The sequence below is a fragment of the Aotus nancymaae genome, unplaced genomic scaffold (assembly GCF_030222135.1).
Source record: "Aotus nancymaae isolate 86718 unplaced genomic scaffold, 86718_ANA_hifiasm-v0.15.2.pri h1tg000009l, whole genome shotgun sequence".
NCBI classification, from domain to species: Eukaryota; Metazoa; Chordata; class Mammalia; order Primates; family Aotidae; genus Aotus; species Aotus nancymaae.
Window position 1 is genome coordinate 13,793,975 of NW_026988420.1, and position 24,859 is coordinate 13,818,833.

The 24,859-nt window shown below is 41.2% G+C and overlaps 2 protein-coding genes across 7 annotated transcripts in view; both read left to right on the forward strand.

The window, feature by feature from the left end:
• CDADC1 (cytidine and dCMP deaminase domain containing 1) overlaps positions 1 to 6,701 on the forward strand; it is a 41,368-nt gene extending 34,667 nt beyond the window's left edge. Inside the window, exon 10 of one of the 2 annotated variants that reach the window (XM_012465124.3) lies at positions 4,858 to 6,701. In XM_012465124.3, coding sequence (XP_012320547.1) covers positions 4,858 to 4,931 — 74 coding nt within the window. In that variant the 3' untranslated portion in view covers positions 4,932 to 6,701. Of the gene's footprint in view, positions 1 to 4,792 lie in introns of both variants that reach the window. The other variant, XM_012465125.2, reaches the window with a different exon arrangement.
• Positions 6,702 to 7,238: 537 nt separating this feature from the next.
• CAB39L (calcium binding protein 39 like) overlaps positions 7,239 to 24,859 on the forward strand; it is a 151,451-nt gene continuing 133,830 nt past the window's right edge. For 3 of the 5 annotated variants that reach the window (XM_064373571.1, XM_012465118.3, XM_012465119.3), the window contains exon 1: positions 7,240 to 7,926. The gene's annotated coding sequence lies outside the window, so the exon portion shown is untranslated. Of the gene's footprint in view, positions 7,927 to 24,859 lie in introns of all 5 variants that reach the window. The other 2 variants (XM_012465120.3, XM_012465121.3) reach the window with 1 other exon arrangement.

The following is a 24,859-nucleotide window of genomic DNA, read 5'->3' on the forward strand; positions in this document are numbered from 1 at the left end:
TCAAAGCTTTATTATTTGTATACTACTACAGATATTTTGAATGTAATATAATCTTTGAGAAGTCTTACGATTCCTTAGGCACATAATTTTGGACATGAGTGCTATACAATATTATTTTAAAATAGTAACTATAGGCCAGGCACAGTGGCTCACACCTATAATCCCAGACTTTGGGAGGCCAAGGCAGGCGGATCATTTGAAGTCAGGAGTTAGAGACAGCCTGGCCAACATGGTGAAACCCTGTCTCTACTAAAAATACAAAAAATAGCCAGGCATTGTGGCACATGCCTGTAATCCCAGCTACTTGGAAGTCTGAGGCAAGAGACTTGCTGGAACCCAGGAGGCGGAGGTTGCAGTGAGCTGAGATAGTGCCACTGCACTGCAGGCTGGGCAACAGAGTAAAACTCTGTTTTAAAAATTAAAAATAAAACAGTATTATCTAATTATTTAGATTCTAGGTAAATGGAAGTTTACTGAATTTTTTTGATAATAACAATTTTTTTAACCTTGAAAAATCAAGAAATATAAAGGCCTCAGAATAATTTCTCTGTGAATATATTGATTTTAAGTGTTCTGAATTAGCTTTATTTTATTCAAATAGAAAATGTATTGTTTGCAATTTGGAAAAAAGTATATATCCACTGCATCTTTCTTATTAAAAATTAATCGGGAAAAAAGGCTGTATGTACCTGTCTGTCTATCTATCTGTCTGATTAAATAATGTATATCCAATGGCACTGTTTGAAGGGGCCAATAAATCATTTCCTATGTTAGGGAAAGGATACAAAAAGCACGAATCATAAAAAGGTTAATTTATCTATGTTACAAGGAAGAACATCTGTTCATTAAAAGATATAACTAGGCCAGTTGTGGTGGCTTACACCTGTAATCCCAGCAGTTTGGAAGGCTGAGGTAGGTGAATTGCTTGAGCCCAGGAGTTTGAGACCAGCCTGGACAATGTGGTGAAACACTCTCTCTACAAAAAATACAAAAATTAGCCAAGTGTGGCAGCATATGCCTTTGGTGCCGGTTACTCAGGAGGCTGAGGTGGACGGATCTCTTGAGCATGGAGAGGTGGAGGCTGCAGCGATTCATGCTTGTATCACTGTACTCCAACCTGGGCAACAGAGTGAGACCCTGCCTTAAAAAAAAAAAAAGATATAACTAAAAGAGTACAAAGGTAAACCATGGAATATGAGAAGATATTTGCCACTTATAATCAACAAAGGGCTTGTATCTAGGATTTATTATTTCTTGATCACTAAGGAAAAGGAAGACATGGCCGTGGTTAAAGTCCCAAGATTGAAAGGAGGGGACAAAAGGAAGGCTTCTGGTTTGCTGGCAATGTTTTATTTATTGACCCAGATGATGGTTGCATATGTTTGCTTTATGGCAGTTCAACTGAACTGTTAAGTTTATGTTTATGCATTTTTGAACAAGTGTTTTATCTCAATAAACAATATCCCCATCTCCTTTTTAATTATATAATAGTTGTATTGAGATGTAATTCATATATCAGAAATTTGCTCTTTAGCATATTCACAGAGTTGTACATTCATCACTACAACATATTTCAGAACAATTTTCATTATCTGAGAAAGAAGTCTCATGCCCATTTGCAGTCACTCCCCATTCTCCTCTCCCCTCAGGCCTAGCCAACCCACTCTTTCAGTTTTTATGGATTAGTCTATTCTGGCCATTTCATATAAATGGAATCATACAGTATGTAATTCCTTGCCAATTTTTTATTCTGTTGAGAAATAGACACCAGAATCAACAGATGAAAGTTACAACACTAGCTTTGTTGCTGGACTGGGGCTTGACCTTTGGCTAAATCAATCTGTCCAACTCCAGAGGGGGACTTACTTCTGGATACCCTCTCAGTGCCAGTAGCAGGGACAAAAAGAAGGGAGGCAGGCAGTGTGACTGACAACTCTCAAGTGCCCTTCCACTCCATACAAATGGAACCCAGGTAACCCATAACAAGCATTATTTTTAAAGAGTCACAGGGCTTTCAAGAAAATAAAGGAAATAATATCCTAATAACTAAACAGAGGTAAGAAGACATTTTGCTGGAATCTGAGGAGCAATAGTAAGTGAACACAATAGCTAGAGCTCCCCTGGAGACAAATGTCCATATAAGCTGGGATCTGAGAGCAGGTCTGGGTCTCTTGCAAAGTAGGTGAACTAAACTTAGTTCATCCAATCAACACATGAAAAGATAATTAAACTTATTAGTAGTCAGAGAAATGCAAATTAAGATCACGTTGAAGTAGCTTTCTGTTTGTTTGTTTGTTTATTTTGAGACAGAGTCTCACTCTGTTTCCCAGGATGGAGTTCAGTGGCGCAATTCCAGCTCACTGCAACCTCCACCTCCTGGATTCAAGCAATTCTCCTGCCTCAGCCTCCCAAGTAGCTGGGATTACAGGTGTACACCACCACATCCAGCTAATTTTGTACTTTTAGTAGAGATGGGGTTTCACGACGTTGGCCAGGCTGGTCTTGAACTCCTGACCTCAGGTGATCTGCCCCTCTCGGCTCCCCAAAGTGCTGGGATTACAGGTGTGAGCCACCACACCCAGCCTGAAGTAGCATTTTTTATAAGTATATGCCCTAGAGAAACTCTTGCATATTGTATAAGAGTCAGAGAGACAAATAATTTGTTGCTATGTTGTTCTTAAAAGCAAAAACTGGAAATAAATGCTTGTTTTGGGTGATTAGATAAAAAATATTATGGTGTATTCCCACAATGGACTACTGTATAGCAGTAAAAATAAATGAACTAGAACTACATTCTTCAACATGGATGAGTCTTAGAAATATAAACGTTGAATAAAAAAGCAAGCTACAGAATTTTGATATAATTTCTGTATAAAGTTCAAAAAGACAAATTATATATTGGTTAAATGTGGTAGGCCAGGCACGGTGGCTCATACCTATAATCCCAGCAATTTGGGAGGCTAAAGTGGGCTAATCTCTTGAGCCCAGGAGTTTAAGACAGCCTGGGCATCACAGCAAAACCCCATCTCTACAAAAAACACAAAAAATTAGTTGGACGTGGTGGCCTGTGTCTGTAGTCCCGGCTACCCCAGGGCTGACATAGGAGGATCACCTGAGCCCAGGAGGCTGAGGCTGAAGTGAACTGAGATCACGCCACTGCACTCCAGCCTGGGTGACACAGACAGACCCTGTTCAAAAAAAAAAAAAAACTATATATATATATATATATAAAATATATGCACTTTAATATATAGTATATATTTTACTATATAGTATATATAGTAAAATTATTAAGAAGCAATGGATTGATAAACACAAAAATCAAGATAGGAGTTGCCTCTGAATGGGGTGAAAGGGGATGGGATGAGAGAGGGAGTGCATGGGAATTGGTAATGTTCTAGTTGCTGGATTGAGCAATATGTTTTCTTTCTTTTCCGTACCCCTGCACACACACACATCATGTAGTTTTATTCAGTTTTAAATAAGATTTAACTTTTTGGGGGCAGTAAGTTCGTGCGTGTTCATTTATTGGTAGCCTTGAGAATTCCCTCTGTATTATGTATATATTGTTATATATTACATAATATATGTAGAGAGAGAATGTTTCAAATATTACATAATATGAAGAGAGAGAGAAAGAAAGGGATGGCTTTCCAGATCTACCTCTGGAAGGCAAGTCAGAGCCCTTGCCCAGGTGTCCTTAGGACAAGGAAACAGCAGGGGAAAACACACAGGCCTGGGGCTGGAAATCCTTCAAAAGATGGGAAGAAAGGGCAGAAGGAAGCTTTTGCAGGTGGTAGATATGTTCATTGTCTTAACTCTGGGGATGGTTTCATGAATGTGTACTTATGTCAGAAATCAAGAAACTGGACTGAGCAAAATGGCTCCTGCCTATGATCCCATCATTTTGGAAGGCTAAGGTGGGAAGATTGCTTGAGGCCAGGAGTTCATGACCAGTTTGGGTAACAGACTGAGACCCCATCTGTACAAATATTATAAATTAAAAAGTAAATAAAAAGAATTCATCAAACTATACACTTTAAATATATTTAGTTTATTGTATACTTTAAACATGCCTCATTTATTGTACAAATTAAGATATTAGAAACAAAACCCAGGAAGAGGTTGAAGCCAGACTCTTTTCCCAGCCTGCCCTGTCAGATATAAGTCCATCTTCCTTCCAGTCCGCAGATTCTCCCCATCCCACACACGGTCCCTTCCTCCCTTAGGAGGTACATTTTGTTTCTTCCAGCCTAGTAATAGGACTTCCCCCCACCCAAAACATGTAACAAAAAGTGTTATGAATTACTTGCCATACACTGTTGAGTGAATTTAGTTTTTGTTTTTGTTTTTGTTTTTTTGAGACGGTCTCGCTGTGTCACCCAGGCTGGAGTGCAGTGGCACAGTCATGGCTTACTGCAGCCTTCACCTCTCTGGGCTCAAACAATCCTCCCACCTCAGCCTTCCGAGTAGCTAGGCCTACAGGCGTGCGCCACCACAACTTGTTTTTTAAAAAAAAAAAATTTGTAGAGATGGAGTCTCTCTATGCTGCCCAGGCTGGTCTTAAACTCCTGAGCTCACGTTATCTTCCCTCCTCTGCCTCCAAAAGTGTTGGAATTACACATGTGAGCCATTGCACCTGCCCAATGTGAATCCAGTTTTTGAAAGCCAGATTCCATATTGCCTGAGAGTGAGTTATCTAGATTCAATTCTCTAAAATTAAGAATCCAAAGATAAAATAAAGTAAAAGTTCCTTTAACTTAAGCATTGTTTTGCTCTTACAACCTATAAGGCTGAAACAAGTGCCCATGGGTTTGAAATGAAGCTGTCCTGACCCAGTGTTATTGTCAATGCTAGACGGTGTGTTGAGATCCGTCCCACAGAAGGAAGAGCAGCACCAGGACAAGAAGCTGCGCCTCGGAATCCACTAAGAAGGCCTGTTTACACTTCAGGGGAGCCTCAAGAACTTTCATTGCACTTCTAAAATTCAGCCTTGTTCATTCAGAAAATAAGGATGGATTTTGTGAATAATTGAAAAGATTTTTTAAGGAAGCTAATTTATTTCTAGGATACAAATGGTGTTAATCAGAATATTTGTATTTTAGATTTACGTGTGGGTTTTCCATAATGTAGCAGTGTGTCATTTTATTACACGAAATGAGGGAGCAATAACTTAAACAAATATAATCACAAGTAGGGACTGATTTCTATTTATCTTGACTTTATATTAGCCAATTTGAAAGGGTCTGCTTCACAGGAGGTCACGCCTCTGCAGGGAATCACACACCTTTTGAGAAATATTAATTCTTTTGAATTACAAGAGTGACAGTTAGTAAACTGTTCCAGAGAAATAAAAGTGTCATCTTTTAAGAGTCAGTGTATAGCAAACCAAAAGGTCACGTTTATACCCAAAACTTTCTAGTAATCAGAATTTACTTAATTAGGATTGACTCATAAAAATAAAGTTAGTGGACTTGGTCACCATTTTTAAAGTGTATTTTGTAAATGTTAATTTTTCTTAAATATTTTCATATGTAGAATCACAATGATATGGACTATGGTCCTGTTTATCACAGAGTTTGGGTAGCAATAGGAAGAGAGTGTTATCTGAGACAGTGTCGCTGCTTGATATCACTGACTCTTGAAATCACTAACAGTGAACCTCAAATTTGGTTATGATGTTAACAGAGAAGAAATATTTGAGTCTGAGATATTGAAACTAACCTTCCTAGAATTCCATTAATAAATGCTGCTTCCCCATATAATCTTCCCCTCCATATAATTAGCACAGGTTGTCTCATGGCTTTGATCTTAAAAGGAAAGAGCCTTTTAAAAACATTTGCAAACCTCAAGAATAAATACCGAAAGTCTTGAAAGTGTGGTCATTTCAGCTATTCCAGATTGCTCTCTGTGATTTCTCACATTCTTATTTGCTAAAAAACTTTCAGAAAATTAATCCCAAAAATGAAGGTACATGTTCTGTTCTCTCCTAGGTTAGAGAGGGAGTGGCCTGGGGTACTTCATGAGAAACGGCTCGCTGGTTCTGTGTGGTCAGGTTTGCCTCTGCTTTTGTTCCCTGCCTTTCCATGATATCACATGGCCTCACTGGGCTTCATACCAGTTTCTCAGAATTACACACAAGACCATCCAAACGTTGGTTTCATGCCAGGGCTGTGACTGCAGCCTGTGTCGGTCCATGGGGAGTTCAGAGTCATCATACCAGGCAGCCGAGAACTGCTGTAAACACTACACAGATGGAGGGCACAGGATAGGATGGGAGAGGAGGCGAGGTACACTTAGAGGTAACTGAGGCTAGTTTGAAAACCACGAGTTGAGATATTATTATCAGTATAAACACACTGAGATTGCTTACCTCAAAATTGCTTTATTATATTAACTCTCATGCTTCAGCTCTTGAATTTGTTATTTCTTACTAATGTGTCAAGTATACCAAACATTTTATAAATCAGTCAGCAAATAATTTGTAAGACCCAAAAGCCTGGCATACTGCCAGGTCTGTGGATTTGTGTGTTGGATGTTGAGATGGGATATGAGAGGAAGAAGCATACAAATGGGAAAAACCTGTGTTTAGAAAGGGAAAATTTGGTATTTCCACAGTACTATTAAAAGAGTCATGATAATGTCATTTTTTTTCTTCTGTACAACTGGTCAGATTTCAATAAATAATCATTGACAGTTTACTGTTTAGCTTCAGGTGAAGTCTATGAGGGCAGGGAGGTGCATGGGTGTGTGTGTGTGTGTGTGTGTGTGTGTGTGTGTGCCCGCTGAACCCCAGTGTGTAGAGCAGTACCTGGCATACAGTAGGCATTCCGTAAATATTTGTTGATTGAATGACTGCTGAACACTGCTAGACCCTGGGGATGAGATGTGTGAGAAATGCTGCCTGATCTCAAGACACTCACAGTCCAGTGGAAGATACAAGCATGTAATCAAGTAGTTAGGTGCCATGGCTCATACCTGTAATCCCAGCACTTTGGGAGGCTGACGGGGGTGGATCACTTGAGGTTAGGAGTTCAAGACCAGCCTGGTAAAACTCCATCTCTACTAAACACACACACACACTAGCCATGTGTGGTGGTCCACGCCTGTAATCCCAGCTATTCAGGAGACTGAAGCAGGAGAATTGCATGATCCTGTGAGGCGGAGGTTGCAATGAGCTGAGATTGCGCCACTGCACTCCAGCCTGGGTGACAGAATGAGACTTAGTCTAAAAAAAAAAAAAAATGTCCCTGGACCAGCAGACTACTTGTTAGAAATGCATATTCTTAGGGTGCACCTTAGACTTACTGAATCAGAACCTCTGGGGATGAGCCCAGCAAGCTGTGGTTTTACTACCCTCTGGGTGATTCTGATGACCTTTAATGCTGAGAACTGCCACTGTGGATATAACTATAGGAACATTGGGGGCACACAAGGACTTACCAGCACTCTGGGGAGTCATGGATAGGGAGAGGCAGAGGTGACGAGGTGGGGCCTGAGGGGATCCAGGGATTCACCAGGCAAACAGTGGGAATGAGACAAACTTCTGAAAGTGATAGAGACAGATGGTGGGGTAGGAGAGTGACTGTGGACATACTCGAGGACTGCTGAGCCGCCCAGGAGCCTACCTGTGGGAGAGGCTGTGGAGAAGCTCTGCGGGCACTGTTGACCCAGATCTATAAATTCCCAGCGTTCACAGACCCAGATCTATAAATTCTCCTAGCCTGAGAAATCAGAACTTAAAAAATACAATGTCTTCCTAAATTTCAAAGAATGGGAGGATAATGGTAAGTTCATAATTTGTAGAAAATAACTCTGCCATTTGTTTACTGCCTAGGTGACCACAGAATATGCTGCTGTGAGGGGAGCTAAGCATAAGCATTCACCTGGTTTCCTTCATCCTGGTCATGCAAAGCATACGCAAGTGTATGTATTTTCATTGTATTGCTGCTAAAACATTTTCTTTCCTTTTTTGAGGCAGGAACTCGCTCTGCCACCCAGGCTGCAGTGCAATGCTGCTTTCATAGCTCACTGCAGCCTTGACAGTCTGTGCCCAAGCAGTCTTCCCACCTCAGCATCCCAAGTAGCTGGGACTACAGGAATGCGCCACCACGCCCAGCCAGATTTTGTTTGTTTTGTTTTGTAGATAGAGGGTCTCACTATGTTGCCCAGGATGGTCTTGAACTCCTGACCTCAAGCAATCATCCTGCCTCTGCCTCCCAAAGTGCTGTGATTACAGGCATGAGCCACTGTGCCTGGCCAAGTTAGCTTTATTTCTGGATCAATGAATGGTACCAACACTCTATAAACATGAACTCTGTCTTTAGTGACACTATGATACATAAATGAGCTTATTGCCCCTGGAATGTCTATAACTAAACCAACATAACACTTGGGAAGGAGAAGGAAAGAAGTGAGCCCATCTTGGGACAGGAGCTCCTTGGTGAGTATAGCACAAAGTGATTTCTTATGGAAAGTACATGTCTTTCCAGAAGGACATGAGCCAGACTTTCCTGGAATACTTCCCACCACCCCATGCATGTCAGAAATTGGGGGCCAGGCCAGGATGAATGAGAGAGAAACCACAGTTCATCCCAGTGCTGACACCCACACCCAGAGAGGCCCTGGCCCAGGATGTATCCCAAGAGCAGAAGGTGGAGGGAGGAGGCTGGTGGGAGTTCACTTCCTGTGGAGTGAATGGAAACAGCCTGGCTCTACCTAATGTGTATGGGGCCTGGGGTGGTTTGAACAGCTTGAAGTACCTTGTGTAGTGTGTGCGCATATTCACAACGTTAGAAAAAAAACAAAAACGAGCTAAGCCAGAAGTTTTGAAATACTGTGGTGCATCATGCTGTTGAGTTGCAAGAAAGGGAAGCTCATGAGCTGGGAGGCTTCTGTGTAGCAGATCCTAACTCCTGACCAGCTTTGTTTCACCCATGGTGATAACCAGCGGAGGTTCTCCAGGTTCTTTTCTTGAACATGCCACAATTCATTAACAAATATTTGCGAGGGCTTAGCTTACCGTGAGCCAGGCGCTGTGAGTAGTACAGATACAGTGGTGAGCAAAACCAGACACAAACCCTCCCCTCGTGGAGTTTATAGTCTAGATGGGGAGATGGACGTACATCCAATATTCATGAAAATGAATGAAAGGTACGGTACACTGAAAAGAACTGGCCTCCCAACAAATACAGGCACATGTTTTTTCAGTTCTTCCACTTCACAGAGATTGGTATTATGATAATCATGTTGGCACCTGGGCTGCACTTAGTGGATCCAGAAAGTTCTACTAGTTTGGGGTTTTTTTTTTTAAAGATATCCTACAGGCTTAAGCAGGGCATCTTTTGAAAGCCTCTGGAAGGTGAGTGTAACACACTTTTGGAAAAGTCTAGAAGGTTTCCAAAAGATTTTCCACATCTTTTTAAAAATGCATTAAACATGCAAATAGGGCTGGGCACGGTGGCGCACACCAGTAATCCCAGCCCTTTGGGAGGCTAAGGCGGGTAGATCACTTGAGGTCGGGAGTTTGAGACCAGCCTAGCCAACATAGTAAAACCCTGTCTCTACTTAAAAAAAAGAAAAACCTAGCCTGGCCTGGTTGTTGCAGAATATTCAGGAGACTGGAGAGACCAACAGGTGATTGGTCAGCAGATTAGCATCCCAAGGCTGAGCAAAGGAGAAAGAAAATGGGATACTTTTTATATAACCAGGATGAGGTAGCAGCTAACAGGTTTACAGAAGCCAGAACAAAGAACAGTTAATTAATTTGTAACATGTCTTGTAATTTGTAGCATATAAGAATGTATAGCACTGTACAAAAGAACAGTTAATTAATTTGTAACATGTAAGAATGTACAGCACTGTACATTCTTTGGGTGTTATCTTGCCCTGTGACTTTGCAGCTGGTTAGCAAGAAAAACAGAAGTCTTGAGATGCCTGGGAACTTTGCTGAGAATGTGGGAGAATAGATAATGTATGTTTTACAGGGAGTTAGTTAATTTTTTTTTTTTTTTTTTTTTATTGCATTTTAGGTTTTGGGGTACATGTGAAAAACATGCAAGGTTGTTGCTTAGGTGCATACGTGGCAGTGTGATTTGCTGCCTTCCTCCCCCTCTCCCATATCTGGCATTTCTCCCCATGCTATCCCTCCCCAATTCCCCACCCCCCCGCTGTCCCCCCCACTCCCCCACAACAGACCCCCATGTATAGTGCTCCCCTCCCTGTGTCCATGTGTTCTCCTTGTTCAACACCCGCCTATGAGTGAGAACATGTGGTGTTTGATTTTGTGTTCTTGTGTCAGTTTGCTGAGAATGATGGTTTCCAGGTTCATCCATGTCCCTACAAAGGACGCGAACTCCTCGTTTTTAATGGCTGCATAATATTCCATGGTGTATATGTGCCACATTTTTCCTGTCCAGTCTATCATCGATGGGCATTTGGGTTGGTTCCAGGTCTTTGCTATTGTAAACTGTGCTGCTATGAACATTCGTGTGCATGTGTCCTTATAGTAGAACGATTTATAATCCTTTGGATATATGCCCAGTAATGGAATTGCTGGGTCAAATGGAATTTCTATTTCTAGGTCCTTGAGGAATCGCCACACTGTTTTCCACAATGGTTGAACTAATTTACACTCCCACCAACAGTGTAAAAGTGTTCCTATTTCTCCACATCCTCTCCAGCATCTGTTGTCTCCAGATTTTTTAATGATTGCCATTCTAACTGGTGTGAGATAGTATCTCAATGTAGTTTTGATTTGCATTTCTCTAATGGCCAGTGATGATGAGCATTTTTTCATATGCTTGCTGGCCTCATGTATGTCTTCTTTTGTAAAGTATCTGTTCATGTCCTTCGCCCACTTTTGAATGGGCTTGTTTGTTTTTTTCTTGTAAATCTTTTTTAGCTCGTTGTAAATTCTGGATATCAGCCCTTTGTCAGATGGGTAGGCTGCAAAAATTTTTTCCCATTCTGTTGGTTGCCGATTCACTCTATTGACTGTTTCTTTTGCTGTGCAGAAGCTGTGGAGTTTGATTAGGTCCCATTTGTCTATTTTGGCTTTTGTTGCCAATGCTTTTGGTGTTTTGGTCATGAAGTCCTTGCCTACGCCTATGTCCTGAATGGTTTTGCCTAGGTTTCCTTCTAGTGTTTTTATGGTGTTAAGTCTTATGTTTAAGTCTTTAATCCATCTGGAGTCAATTTTAGTGTAAGGTGTCAGGAAGGGGTCCAGTTTCTGCTTTCTGCATATGGCTAGCCAGTTTTCCCAACACCACTTATTGAACAGGGAATCCTTTCCCCATTGCTTGTTTTTATCAGGTTTGTCAAAGATCAGGTGGTTGTAGATATGTTGTGTTGCCTCCGATGCCTCTGTTCTGTTCCATTGGTCTATATCTCTGTTTTGGTACCAGTACCATGCTGTTTTGATTACTGTAGCCTTGTAGTAGAGTTTGATGTCTGGTAGTGTGATGCCTCCTGCTTTGTTCTTTTTGCTTAGAATTGACTTGGCCATGCGGGCTCTCTTTTGGTTCCATATGAAGTTTAAGGTGGTTTTTTCCAGTTCTGTGAAGAAGGTCATTGGTAGCTTGATGGGGATAGCATTGAATCTGTATATTACTTTGGGGAGTATGGCCATTTTCACGATATTAATTCTTCCTAACCATGAACATGGAATGTTTCTCCATCTGTTTGTGTCCTCTCTTATTTCGTTGAGCAGTGATTTGTAGTTCTCCTTGAAGAGGTCCTTTACATTCCTTGTTAGTTGTATTCCTAGGTATTTTATTCTCTTTGTAGCAATTGTGAATGGCAGTTCGTTCTTGATTTGGCTCTCTTTAAGTCTGTTATTGGTGTATAGGAACGCTTGTGATTTTTGCACATTGATTTTGTATCCTGAGACTTTGCTGAAGTTGCTTATCAGTTTCAGGAGCTTTTGGGCTGAGATGAGGGGGTCTTCTAGATATACAATCATGTCGTCTGCAAATAGAGACAATTTGACTTCCTCCTTTCCTAATTGAATACCCTTTATTTCTTTTTCTTGCCTGATTGCTCTGGCTAGAACTTCCAGTACTATATTGAATAGGAGTGGTGACAGAGGGCATCCTTGTCTAGTGCCAGATTTCAAAGGGAATGCTTCCAGTTTTTGCCTGTTCAGTATGATATTGGCTGTCGGTTTGTCGTAAATAGCTTTTATTATTTTGAGATACGTTCCATCGATACCTAGTTTATTGAGGGTTTTTAGCATAAAGGGCTGTTGAATTTTGTCGAAGGCCTTCTCTGCATCAATTGAGGTAATCATGTGGTTTTTGTCTTTGGTTCTGTTTATGTGGTGAATTACATTTATAGACTTGCGTATATTGAACCAGCCTTGCATCCCCGGGATGAATCCTACTTGATCATGGTGGATAAGCTTTTTGATGTGCTGTTGTAATCGGCTTGCCATTATTTTATTGAAGATTTTTGCATCTATGTTCATCATGGATATTGGCCTGTAGTTTTCTTTTCTTGTTGAGTCTCTGCCAGGTTTTGGTATTAGGATGATGTTGGTCTCATAAAATGATTTGGGAAGGATTCCCTCTTTTTGGATTATTTGGAATAGTTTCAGTATGAATGGTATCAGTTCCTCTTTGTATGTCTGGTAGAATTCGGCTGTGAACCCATCTGGACCTGGGCTTTTTTTGGGTGGTAGGCTCTTAATTGCTGCCTCGACTTCAGACCTTGTTATTGGTCTATTCAGGGTTTCGACTTCTTCCTGGTTTAGGCTTGGCAGGAGGCAGCTGTCCAGGAATTTATCCATTTCCTCCAGGTTTTCTAATTTATGTGCATAGAGTTGTTTGTAATAATCTCTGATGATGGTTTGAATTTCTGTGGAATCTGTGGTGATATCCCCTTTGTCATTTTTTATTGCATCTATTTGATTATTCTCTCTTTTCTTTTTTATTAGTCTGGCTAGTGGTCTGTCTATTTTGTTGATCTTTTCAAAAAACCAGCTCCTGGATTTATTGATTTTTTGAAGGGTTTTTTGTGTCTCTATCTCCTTCAATTCTGCTTTGATCTTAGTTATTTCTTGTCTTCTGCTAGGTTTTGAGTTTTTTTGATCTTGCTCCTCTAGCTCTTTCAATTTTGACGATAGGGTGTCAATTTTAGATCTCTCCTTTCTTCTCATGTGGGCACTTATTGCTATATATTTTCCTCTAGAGACTGCTTTAAATGTGTCCCAGAGATTCTGGTATGTGGTGTCTTCATTCTCGTTGGTTTCGAAGAACGTCTTTATTTCTGCCTTCATTTCATTGTTTATCCAGTCAACATTCAGGAGAAAGTTGTTCATTTTCCATGAGGCTGTGCGGTTCTGGGTTGGTTTCTGAATTCTGAGTTCTAACTTGATTGCACTGTGGTCTGAGAGACTGTTTGTTATGGTTTCCGTTCTTTTGCATTTGCTGAGGAGTGATTTACTTCCAATTATGTGGTCAATTTTAGAGTAGGTGTGATGTGGTGCTGAGAAGAATGTATATTCTGTGGATTTGGGGTGGAGAGTTCTGTAAATGTCTATTAGGTTTGCTTGTTCCAGGTCTGAGTTCAAGTCCTGGATATCCTTGTTAATTTTCTGTCTCGTTGATCTGTCTAATATTGACAATGGTGTGTTGAAGTCTCCCACTATTATTGTGTGGGAGTCTAAGTCTCTTTGTAAGTCTTTAAGAACTTGCCTTATGTATCTGGGTGCTCCTGTATTAGGTGCATATATATTTAGGATCGTTAGCTCTTCTTGCTGCATTGATCCTTTTACCATTATGTAATGTCCTTCTTTGTCTCTTTTGATCTTTGTTGCTTTAAAGTCTATTTTATCAGAGATGAGAATTGCAACTCCTGCTTTTTTTTGCTCTCCATTTGCTTGGTAAATCTTCCTCCATCCCTTTATTTTGAGCCTTTGTGTATCCTTGCATGCGAGATGGGTTTCCTGGATACAGCACACTGATGGGTTTTGGCTTTTTATCCAATTTGCCAGTCTGTGTCTTTTGATTGGGGCATTTAGTCCGTTTACATTTAGGGTTAATATTGTTATGTGTGAATTCGATCCTGTCATTTTGGTGCTAGGTGGCTGTTTTGCCCTTTGGTTGATGCAGATTCTTCATTGTGTTGATGCTCTTTACCTTTTCGTGTGTTTTTGGAGTGGCTGGTACTGGTTGTTCTTTTCTATGTGTAGTGCCTCCTTCAGGAGCTCTTGTAGAGCTGGTCTGGTGGTGATGAACTCTCTGAGTTCTTGCTTGTTCACAAAGGATTTTATTTTTCCTTCACTTATGAAGCTTAGTTTGGCTGGATACGAAATTCTGGGTTGAAAGTTCTTTTCCTTAAGGATGTTGAATATCGGCCCCCACTCTCTTCTGGCCTGTAGGGTTTCTGCTGAGAGATCTGCAGTGAGTCTGATGGGCTTCCCTTTGTGGGTAACCCGACCTTTCTCTCTGGCTGCCCTTAGTATTTTCTCCTTCATTTCAACCCTGGTGAATCTGATGATTATGTGTCTTGGGGTTGCTCTTCTAGAGGAGTATCTTTGTGGTGTTCTCTGTATTTCCTGGACTTGAATCTCGGCCTGCCTTGTTAGGTTGGGGAAGTTTTCCTGGATAATATCCTGAAGAGTATTTTCCAGCTTGGATGCATTCTCTTCGTCACATTCAGGTACACCTATCAAACGTAGATTAGGTCTTTTCACATAGTCCCATATTTCTTGTTGACTTTGTTCATTCCTTTTTACCCTGTTTTCTCTAATCTTGCCTTCTCGTTTTATTTCATTGAGTTGATCTTCGACCTCTGATATCCTTTCTTCTGCTTGGTCAATTCGGCTGTTGAAACTTGTGCATGCTTCACGAAGTTCTCGTGTTGTGTTTTTCAGCTCCATCAATTCGCTCATATTCCTCTCTAAGTTGTCCATTCTTGTTAGCATGTCGTCAAGTCTTTTTTCAAGGTTCTTAGTTTCTTTGCATTGGGTTAGAACATGTTCTTTTAGCTCACGGAAGTTTCTTATTATCCACTTTCTGAAAGCTGATTCTGTCATTTCATCACACTCATTCTCCATCCAGTCTTGTTCCCTTGCTGGTGAGGAGTTGTGATCCCTTGTAGGAGGAGAAGTGTTCTGGTTTTGGGTGTTTTCATCCTTTTTGCGCTGGTTTCTTCCCATCTTTGTGGATTTATCCACCTGTTGACTTTGTAGTTGTTGTCTTTCTGATTTTGGTAATTTTAAGTCTGCTGTGGCAGAACTCATAAACCCCCTGCTCTTCCCCCCAGGTGTTCTGTCCCAGGGAGTTACGGTTTTATGATGTTCCCCTGTGCGGTTGCTGTTTTCCCTGCCCACAAGGTGGCAGCCTAGTCACACTCAGGTTGCAGAGGCTTCGCTAAGCTGCTGTGGGCTCCACCCAGCTTCCGTGTGAACTTCTGGGTGTTGTTAGAACTGCTTCCGATATGTTGGCCCGCCCCTGTAGTGACGGAGTCTCTGTAGTGGCGGATTGCCTTGGTAGAGAACAGCAGGGTGCCTATGGAGAACGCCCCTCCTCCACAGAGCTGGACCGTCCCGGTTTCAGTTGTGTTTCAGGTCTTCTTGCTGGGTAAGAGGGGACACCGTCTCATCTGATCTGCCTCCGGAGCCGCTGCGTTGGCTAAAGCCGCGGCTCTGAGATTCGTGGCGCTGGCCTGGCTCCCCGTTTCAGCTCCCCTTGCTGGCTTATAGGGGACTCAGACTCTCTCACTTTGTACAGTGAGCCGTTGCCTCAGGGTGCCGGCCCAGCGGCTGCGCCGTTCAAGCCAGCGGCGCCAGCGGCGCTGGCGACCCGTGTGGCTTCTCTGCGTGTGAATCTCCTGGTCTGTGGGCAGTAAAAATCAGTCTGGAAATACGGCGTCCACTCACCCTCTGTGCTTTCTCTCGGAGCTGCATTCCCGAGTTCCTCCTAAGCGGCCATCTTGGATCTCGTTAGTTAATTTTAAGCAGAGCTGGGGGTTAGGTTTTATATTTTTAAACAGCACACAACACAACAAAATTTACTTTATATACAACTACAAATTATACGGTTTTGTTTTTACTATTAAGTCCCTTATTCATGGTGATATGGGCTTGTAATCTCAGCTTCTCCGGAGGCTGAGGCATAAGAATCACTTGAACCCAGGAGGCAAAGGTTGCAGTGAGCTGAGATCCTGCCACTGCACTCCACTCCAGCCTGGGTGACAGAGCAAGACACCCCCCGCAAAAAAAGAAGAATACGACCAGGACCCTTAACCTCAAGATTCTGTGACTTGTCAGGGTGGAAAAAGATGTATGTAAATAAGTATAGATGCGATTGAATAAGTTTTAATAAGGAGCAGGAGAATTTAGAGAATCTGTACCAAGCATTAAATGTATTGTTTTTAGTAACCAGAAATTCCTTTTATGGATGTAATTAAGATTTTATAGTGTTTGAGAGGCCAAGGCAGGGAGACCACTTGAAGCCAAGAGTTCAAGACCAGCTTGGGCAACGTAGCAAGACCCTGTCTGTGCAAAAAAAAAAAAAAACCTAAAAAATTAGCCAAGTGTGGTGGTGCACACCTGCAGTCCCAAGCTGCTAGAGAGGCTGAAGTGGAATAATCACTTGAGCCCAGGAGTTCAAGGCTGCAGTAAGCTATGCTTACACCACTGCACTCCAGCCTGGGTGACAGAGTGAGACGCTGTCTCAAAAAGCAAAAAAAAAAAAATGCAAGTAGTACTCTACTCTCAGATATGAGTGTTTCTGTTGACCAGGAATTTTACCATTCCTGGTTCTTTTTGATGCTTATGAAAGGACACAATTTCTGCTGAGCGGAATGTGCTTTAGTGTAATCTGATGAAGAACTCCTATGCTGGTTGTGGTATTGGTAGAAAGTGTTTTATTTTGCAGAAAAAGCACAAGCTCCACAGAGGGCAAAGTGGGGGAGTATTTCAGTTATCTATTGCTGTATGACAGACTACCCCCCAAAACTTAGTGGCCCAAGCCACTATTTTATTTTGCATGATTCTGTGAGCCAGAAATTTGGGCAAGATTCAGCAGGATAGCTCCACTCCCTGTGGCGCTGGCTGAGGTCATTTATGATTGTGGGCCCCTGGTGAGTCAGCTGAGAGGGGGGGCTCAGCCGGCACAGGGACAGTGAGGCTAGACCATCCACGGGGCTTCTTTCAGGTTTCCAGCACCTCATCTTGAATGGTGAAACAGCTGGGTGCTAGCCAGGGCTCTCCAGCAGGGTCACCAGACCTCTATGAGGTGGCACAGGGCTCTGAAAGTGAGTGCTCCACAAGGACGAGCCCAGCGTGTCCCCTGCATCATGCTGGCTCATGGCTCATTGGCCAAGGCCAGTTTCATGGCCACACCCAGAGTCCATGTGGAGGCCTGCACAGGACATGGAGCCAGGAGGTCTAGTTCCCAAGGAACCACAAAAGTAACATTCACCACAGGGATGGAGGAGATCACTGAAGGGAATGCCACTGGGAATGGAGCCCCATGTCCTGGCCCCTGAGCTGAGTTCTGTCCCCAAGACCATTACTTCTCATGGAACTTTTCACCTCCCTCACTCACAATTACGGCAATACTAACAGTGACTGCAGATGATTCTGAGAATCTTCAAATTGAAACGCTCATAATGTTTCCTAAGAAGCTGCGGTCTAGCCAGGCACGATGGCTCATGCCTGTAATCCCAGCACTTTGGGAGGCTGAGGTGGAAGGATCACTTTGGGAGTTTGAGACCAGCCTGGCCAACATGGTGAAACCCCATCTCTACTAAAATTACAAAAATTAGCCAGGTGTGGTGGCAGGTGCCTGTAATCCCAGCTACTCTGGAGGCTGAGGCAGGGAATTGCTTGAACCCGGGAGGTGGAGGTTGCAGTGAGCAAAGATTGCCATTGTACTCCAGCCTGGGCGACAGAGAGAGACTCTGTCTCAAAAAAAAAGAAGTTGCATTTGTCCAAATCCACAAACCCAGATTTCAGTTGGCAAGTCTGAGAGGTTCTGGGTAACTGTTTGCTGCACAAACGTGGGTATTCTGAAAGTTTAAAGATTCATCTTCAACATGCTAGGGAAAGCCACATACTACGTGCTTAAGTTGAAGGGTAAAATGTATTGTGGCAGGGGACACTATATTTGCAAGTGGTAGTAGGAGTAGGATTTTATTTCACTACCTTGATTTTTTAAACATCATTTTTACATTGTCACAGGAAAAAATTTTAAGTAACAGTTGTATCACTGCTGTTAGGATTTCATGAACTTTTGATTGTTATATCAGGCTCCTGACAGTTATATTGGGGAGAGAGTAGGGTAACTTGTGCCTTTCAGATACTGTGCTTGTGGCCTATATTTTTACTTGCACACCTGGGGGGCCTGCTTTGTACTTTGCATTTCTCTCTGTTAGGAGTGGATCACACCACCAAAAATCACAATCTTTATTTTTTTTTTTGAAATGGAGTCTCACTGTCACCCAGGCTGGAGTGCAACCCTGCAATCTTAGCTCACTGCAGCCTCCGCCTCCCAGGTTCAAGCAATTCTCCTGCATCTGCCTCCCAAGTAACTGGGATTTCAGGTGCCCACCACCACACCCAGCTAATTTTTGTATTTTTAGTAGAGACGGGGTTTTACCATGTTGGCCAGGCTGGTCTCTACTCCTGACTTCAGGTGATCCATCCACCTAGTCTCCCAAAGTGCTGGGATTACAGGTGTGAGCCACTGTGCCTGGCTCACATTCTTTTGGATTCTAGCAAAGTATTTTGTATGCAAATAACATTTGATAAATGTTTGCTCATTTGAAGTATATTTCAAGTTGAATAAAGAATTGAGTGAGAAGGTCCCAGAGTAGGCCTATTAGGCTTTACATGAAAAGTATAATCTATAGCTTTGGAGAATGTGCTCAGCTCTTATAAATTAACAAATAAAAACATCAATACCCTGATAGAAAATGAGCAAACTACATAAATAAGCTCATAATAACAGAACAAGAACAAATGGCTTACATGAAAAACAATTGTGATTAAAGAAATAGATAATGCAATTATTTTTTAAACCTCTATAAAATAACATAGTATGTGATATAGGGAGAAATAAATCCTTAGTCACTGTTTGTACAAAAGTACACTTCTATAACTTTTTTAGAAAACAGTTTGTAAACAGCTTGTGCATCAAGAAACAAAAGTTCATATGGCTTTTGACCTTTTCTAAGAAACTTCTAAGGAAATAGAGATAGAATCAACGCTTTATAATCACGGTGTAATTTTATACTGGTGAAAAATTGGTAATAACAGATACCAGTAGAAGAATGGTTTTATAAATTATGACACATCCCATCATTATATTTTTCAACCTTTTATTAAAAGGAATATTTTCAAAGGGTAGTTAGTGGCATAGGCTACTGAATGACAGGAAAGTGGTTACCATTTTGTGCTAAATGAAAAAAAGTATAGAATAGTCATTGGGAAAATGCAAATTAAAACCACAGTGAGATACTACTACATAACTTCTTACTCAGAATGTCAAAACAAATAATACATTTCCTGGCAAGGATGCACAACAAGGAGAAACCTTAGTCTTGCTGGTGAGACTGCAAATAGTATAGCCACTTAGAAGACATTATGACAGTTTGTTATAAAATTAAACATATTCTTATCACATGATCTAGCAAGCCCACTCTAGACTGAAATTTATCAGCAAGATATGAGAGTTCCAGTAGTTTTTCATCCTTGTCAGCACTTGGCGTTATCAGTTTAAAAAGTTTTTAGCCATTATATGAGGTATGGATGAATATCTCATTGTGGTTTTAATTTCTCCTTTGATGAGTGTATGCTTCTCTGATGAAAAGTGAAATGAAAACCTATACTGGCTGCTCCACAAATATTTGTAGCAATTTTATTTTTAGTTGCCCCAAACTGGAAACAACCAAATTCCACTAGGAAATAGATGTTTTAAAACTCCAGTATATCCATATAGTATAATCTAGGAACCTCCTTTTTATTTTCTTTAGAGATGGGATCTTGCTGTGTTGCCCAGGCTGGAGTATAGTGGCATGATCACAGCTTGCTGCAGCCTTGACCTCCCAGGCTCAAGTGATCCTCCCACCTCAGCCTCAAGAGTAGCTGGGACTATAAACATGCGCCACCTTGCCTGGCTGTTTTTTTTTTGAGATGGAGTTTCACACTGTTGCCTAGGCTGGCGTGCAGTGGCATGATCTCGGTTCACTGCAACCTCTCCCTCCTGGGTTCAAGGGATTCTCCTGCCTCAGCCTCCCAAGTAGCTGAGATTACAGGCGCCCACCACCACACGAGGCTAATTTTTGTATATTTAGTAGAGACAGGGTTTCACCATGTTGACCAAGCTGGTCTTGAACTCCTGACCTCAGGTGATCCACCCGTCTCAGCCTCCCAAAGTGCTGGGATTACAGGCATGAACCACTGCACCTAGCCTAATTTTTAAATTTTTTGTAGAGATGGCGTCTTGCCATGTTGCCCAGTCTGGTCTCAAACTCCTGGACTCAAGTGATCCTCCTGCCTTGGCCTCCCAAAGTGCTAGCATTATAGACATGAGCCACTGTACCCAGCCTGGAACCTCCTTTTAGTATATAGTTATATTCCCTTTCCCCATATATTTATATGTCCATGAAAACATATAAATATATGGGAAAGGGGAATATAAATCTATACTAAATTATTGTAAGAAAATCGTAAAAATAAGCCATAAAACATTACATCAGATTATGAAAACATACCCCAAAAATGTGGCCACAAAGCAGATGAAAATGACAATCTAAATATTTCAGAATAAGCTAAGAGAATTTAAGGAAAAGTTGAAATCTTTGAAAGAACTGCATAAATCAGAAATAAGAGCTCAGACATGAGATAGGAAGTTCTAGCCCAAGCAATCAGACAAAAGAAACAAAAGGCATCCACATAGGAAAAGAAGTCAAACTATCTCTCTTAGCTGATGATCTGATTGTATACCTGGAAAGCCCTAAAGACTCCACCAAAGGCTCTTGAAACTGATAAACAACTTCAGTAAGTTTCAGGAGGCAAACTACAAAAATCAGTAGCATCTCTAAAACAATAATGTTGACGCTGAGAGCCAAATCAAGAATGCAATCCTATTTACAATAGACACACATACAATGCCTAGGAATACATCTAACCAAGGAGGTGAAAGATCTCTACAAGAACTACAAGACACTGCTGAAAGAAGTCATTGACGGCACAAACAAATGGAAAAACATTCCATTCCCTGCTCGTGGATTGGAAGAATCAATATCATTAAAATGGTGATACTGCCCCAAAAAATCTACACATTCAGTGCTATTGAATGTGTAAATTGCTTCAAACTATACTGTGAGGCTACATTAACCAAAACAGCATGGTTCTGGTACAAAAATAGACACATGGGCCAATGGAGCAGAATAGAGAACCCAGAAATAAAACTGTACACCCACAGTCATCTGATCTTCAACAAAGTTGACAAAAGTAAGCAATGGAGACAGGACTTCCTATTCAATAAATGGTGCTGGGATAACTGGCTAGCCATGTGTGGAAGACTAAAACTGGACTTCTATCTTACACCACATACAAAAATCAATTTGAGATGGATTAAAGATTTAAATGTAAAAACTCAAACTGTAAGAATCCTAGGAAAAAATCTAGGAAACATTCTGGACATCAGCCTTAGGAAAGAATTTATGACCAAGTCCCCAAAAGCAACTGCAACATAAACAAAAATTGACAAGTGGGACCTAATTAAACTAAAAAGCTTCTGCACAGCAAAAGAAACTTTTAACAGAGCAAACAGACAACCTACAGAATAGGAGAAAATATTTGCAAACTATGCATCTGACAAAGGTCTAATATCCAGAATCTATAAGGAAGTTAATTCATCAAGCAAAAAACCAACCCCATTAAAAAGTAAAAAGACATCAACAGACACACTTCTCAACAGAACAAGTGGCCAATAAACAGATGAAAAAATATTCCACATCATTAATCATCAGAGACATGCAAATCAAACCACAATGAGACATCATCTCACAGCAGTCAGAATGGCTCTTCAAAAAACAACAGATGTGGGTGAGGTGGAGAAAAGGTAAACCTTATGCACTGTTGGTGGGAATGTAAATTAGTTCAGCCACTGTGGAAATCAGTTTGAAGATTTCTCAAAAAACTCAGAACTACCATTTGACCAACAATCCCATTACTGGGTGTATATCTAAAAGAAATTGTTCTACCAAAAAGATACATGCACTCATATGTTCATCATAGTGCTAGTTACAATAGCAAAAGTGTGGAGTCAACCTACATGTCCATCAGGGGTGGATTGGTTACATATAAGCCATGAAATACTATGCAGGGAAGGAATGCAATAAGGATTGAAAAACTAACTGTTGAGTACAATGTCCATTACCTGGATGACAGGATCCGACATACTCCAGACTTCAGCATTACACAGTATACCCATGTAACAAACTTGTAAATGTACCCCCAAATCTAAAAGAAAACTTGAAATTATAAAGAAGTAAATAAAATTCACCTTTTTCCATGTATTCAGGGGTGGAGAAAAAAAGAAATGAAATGACTAGACCATAGAAGGAGGTGCAATGAAGAAAATAAAAAAGTTTTTTTTTTTTTTTTTTTTTTTTGAGACAGAGTCTCACTGTGATGTCTAGGCTGGAGTGCAATGGCGCAATCTCATGATCTCAGCTCACTGCAACTTCCACCTCCCAGGTTCAAGCGATTCTCCTGCTCAGCCTCCTCAGTAGCTGGGATTACAGGCATGTGCCATCATGCCTGGCTAATGTCTGTATTTTTAGTAGAGATAGAGTTTTACCATGTTGGCCAGACTGGTCTCGAACTCCTGACCTTGGGTGATCCCAAGAGGTGACAAGACTGGCAAAGAGAGTCAGAATAAATATAAATGAGTTCCCCAAATGTAAGCCAAAGGATAATGATGACATTTATGTTAACACTGAATATACCTAATGCCCCTGGATTGAAAGTAGTAAATTTTATGTTACTTATTTTACTACAGTAAAAAAAAGTAATCCAAAGCAATGGACCAGAGCAACTATTAGGTCTATAATTCAAGAACACTTAACATTAAAGTAGGTTCAAATCTACATAAGTTGAAAAGCACACTGTAAATCTGGAGAAATCAACCCACAACAGTAAACACTGAGATGTGATCTTGTAAAATTGGTGGATTTTTAAAAATATAAAAACCTTTTTGCATTGATGGGGGAAACAGACCAGGTCATTTGGAAAGAAAATCAGATTGGATTAGACTTTTTGGAAGCAACTTTTTTTTTTTTTTTTTTTTTTTTGAGACAATCTTGCTCTATCACCAAGCTGGAGTGCAGTGGCGCGATCCTGGCTCACTGCAACTTCCGTTTTCCGATTTCAAGCAATTCTCATGCCTCAGCCTCCCGAGTAGCTGGGACAACAGGCACACACCACCACGCCCAGCTAATTTTTTGTACTTTTAGTAAAGACGGGGTTTCACCCTGTTGGCCAGGATGGTCTCGATCTCTTGACCTCGTGATCCACCCACCTCGGCCTCCCAAAGTGCTGGGGTTACAGGCGTGAGCCACCGCACCCAGCCAGCAGCATTTTATGCCAGATATTAAGAAAGTATTTATTCAAAGAAATAAAATAATTCCTATCTCACCAAACTACCCTTCAAGAGTTCAGGGCATTGACAAACCTTTATAAACATGAAGTAATTCAAGGAAAATGGCTATAATTGTTCCCATGAATCCACTAGAGAACAAATTCAGACAACCAAGAAATGATTGGAAAGTCTTCAACATAAGGTCAGGGGGTGAGTAAATTAAATATATGTTGTGTGTAGCATCAAGATTAAAAGATGGAGATAATGATGATAGAATCGTGTGTAAATATTACATGGTCTAACATTGTAGAAATAATAAAACCCACAAAAAATGGGAGGAGAAGAGGGTGGATGAGAAGTAGAATAAGATTGTTTGCCTCTTAGGAATTAGCTGGGAGCAAAAAGATAGCCCTTGAAGCTGACAGGTAGAAACTTATACTCAGAAGTACAAGATAGAACACTAATAAAAATAATACCAACTGGGTGTGGTGGCTTACGCCTGTAATCCCAGCACTCTGGGGAGCTGAGATGGGAGGATTGCTTGAGCCCAGAAGTTCGAGACTAGCTTGGGCAACATGGCAAAACCCTGTCTCTAAAAAAATAAAAATAAATACAAAAAATTAGCTGGGCGTAATGTCACACACCTGTAATCCCAGCTACTCAAGAGGCTGAGAGGTCAGAGGATCTCTTGAGCCCAGGAGGCCAAGGCTACAGTGAGCTGTGATTGTGCCACTGCACTCCAGCCTGGGCAAAATAATAACAATATTAAATAATAACCAGCAATTTTCAAGGAAGTTTAAATTTCCCTTCTGAAGGTTTGATAACTGAGTTGACTGAAATAAACTAACAGATTAACAAGAGAAAAAGCATACAAATCTATTGACATGTAAGTATACATTAATAGCTAGCATGATGTCGAATTATGGGCATGCAGGGAAATCAACACTGCAGTCTAGCAGAGTACTGGAACCCATTGAGAGGTGGCAAGTGAGGTAGAGACTGTAAAAGAGGAGAGGTTGCAGGACCTAGGGGTAGCAGAATACAGATAATTCCCAGAAAGAGAAAGCCCCACCCTGAATAGAGAAGTAAGAAGAGGTATGAGATTCATTAGACAAAATAAAAGACTTGAAAGAAAATGAAACCAAAGAGGCAGTCTCAGGAAAGTACTGCTTCTGGGGAAAAGAAAGAGGCTGCCTTGGAAGGGTCACCATCTACCTGGAGGCTTGGTGGGAAAGAGAAAAGGTAGTAGAAATTAAGGA